Source organism: Phaseolus vulgaris, chromosome 2, assembly GCF_051622355.1.
Source record: "Phaseolus vulgaris cultivar YP4 chromosome 2, ASM5162235v1, whole genome shotgun sequence".
Lineage (NCBI taxonomy): Eukaryota > Viridiplantae > Streptophyta > Magnoliopsida > Fabales > Fabaceae > Phaseolus > Phaseolus vulgaris.
Genome location: NC_143499.1, coordinates 2153279 through 2154638, shown reverse-complemented (window position 1 = coordinate 2154638; position 1360 = coordinate 2153279). Strand labels below are relative to the sequence as shown.

The window sequence follows — 1360 nt, the reverse complement described above, 5'->3', positions numbered from 1 at the left end:
GCTGCACCGTAGTAGTTTTTTTAGGTTAGGCATTGCAGCTGATTGAGCTACCAGATTTAGTTACAAACAATGGAGCCGGTGATCCGCATTTAATTCAAACTCACCGTTCGTCGGCACCACCGCGGCGCCTTTACTAAGTACCGTTGCGTAGTGTTTCACGACACGACCGACACGACACATATTCCACCATGCTTTTGAATAAAACCCCATCAATACGTTCCCCACCGTTAGATGGAATCTAAGGCATAGCATCGAAGCGAAATGAGGTGGGGGCGCACGATAATAGAGGAGGGACACGCGTAAATTGAGGCATTGATGAGGCACAGCTGTAAACCAGTAAGGTACCAGCTTTGGCGCTTACACCATGTGACTCTGTGTCTGCTGTCCCTTCCAAAACACCAAATTATAACTCCATCTTCACTCTTCATACTTCACTCTCTCTTCCCATGGCTTCTTCTCTTCCTCTTCTCTCCCTCGCCCTCTTACTATGCCTTCTCTTCAGCCACCACGGTGGCGTGCACGCGCAGATGGACGAGACTGCACTCAACCTCATGTCCGACGCGTTGGACTGGCCGACCACAATGTCGCTCTACGATGATGTCGACGAAGAAGACGAAGAAGATGTCGAGAGCGGTTTTAGTCGCAGATCATTGTTCTGGCGGCGAATGAAGTACTACATCTCCTACGGTGCTCTTTCTGCTAACAGAATCCCGTGCCCTCCTCGCTCTGGAAGATCTTACTACACTCACAACTGCTACAAGGCGCGTGGACCCGTCCATCCCTACTCCAGAGGCTGCTCTGTCATCACGCGCTGCCGGAGATGACTTTGGATCTCGTCACACGCGCCTCACGCCTCAGATCGCAAATAAAAACCGCCGTTTAGGATGCTGTCTGTTTAGTGTAGTAAGCGTGATTAGTGTTGTTCGCAAGTCAAATGTTGTCGTGTTTGAGTAGGTTTGGGGTTATGCATCGACTCGTTGCGCTGCGCTAATGAATCTGCTTGCATTGCATGCTTTTTGTATTGCTTCTTTCTATTTATTCGTTTGTATAAACCCTAAAAGTAATGAGAATATTGCAACTCTATACCTGGTGGAACCAAATGTACTTTGCTTTTGTTTATCCCATCGTTAATCAAACAAACTCCATGCGTTGCCACTTCTGTTCGCTGTTTCCCTTTCTGCTTCTGCCTTTTATTTTTCAAAACTATTGTATTTCAGCTTTTATTTTTAATTCATTTGAGTTTTCCATAAAAGACATTAAATAAACTCAATTTATATTTATAATAATATGCAATTAAATATTCTTGTTTGATTTTGAGTCTAGAGAAATATGAAAAAACACATTAAAATAATTATTACTT

At 44.3% G+C, this 1360-nt stretch overlaps 1 protein-coding gene across 1 annotated transcript; it reads left to right on the top strand.

Annotated features, from left to right (window-relative positions):
- Positions 1 to 332: 332 nt before the first annotated feature.
- RALFL34 (ralf-like 34) lies at positions 333 to 1083 on the top strand. Its single transcript, XM_090298056.1, has one exon. The coding sequence runs from the start codon at positions 447 to 449 to the stop codon at positions 822 to 824; it is 378 nt and encodes a 125-aa protein (XP_090154182.1). The 5' UTR covers positions 333 to 446; the 3' UTR covers positions 825 to 1083.
- The last annotated feature ends 277 nt before the right edge of the window (positions 1084 to 1360 follow it).

Excerpts from the sequence above, each read along its gene's own strand:
- RALFL34 (XM_090298056.1), top strand. The coding sequence starts at position 447 with ATGGCTTCTTCTCTTCCTCTTCTCTCCCTCGCCCTCTTACTATGCCTT.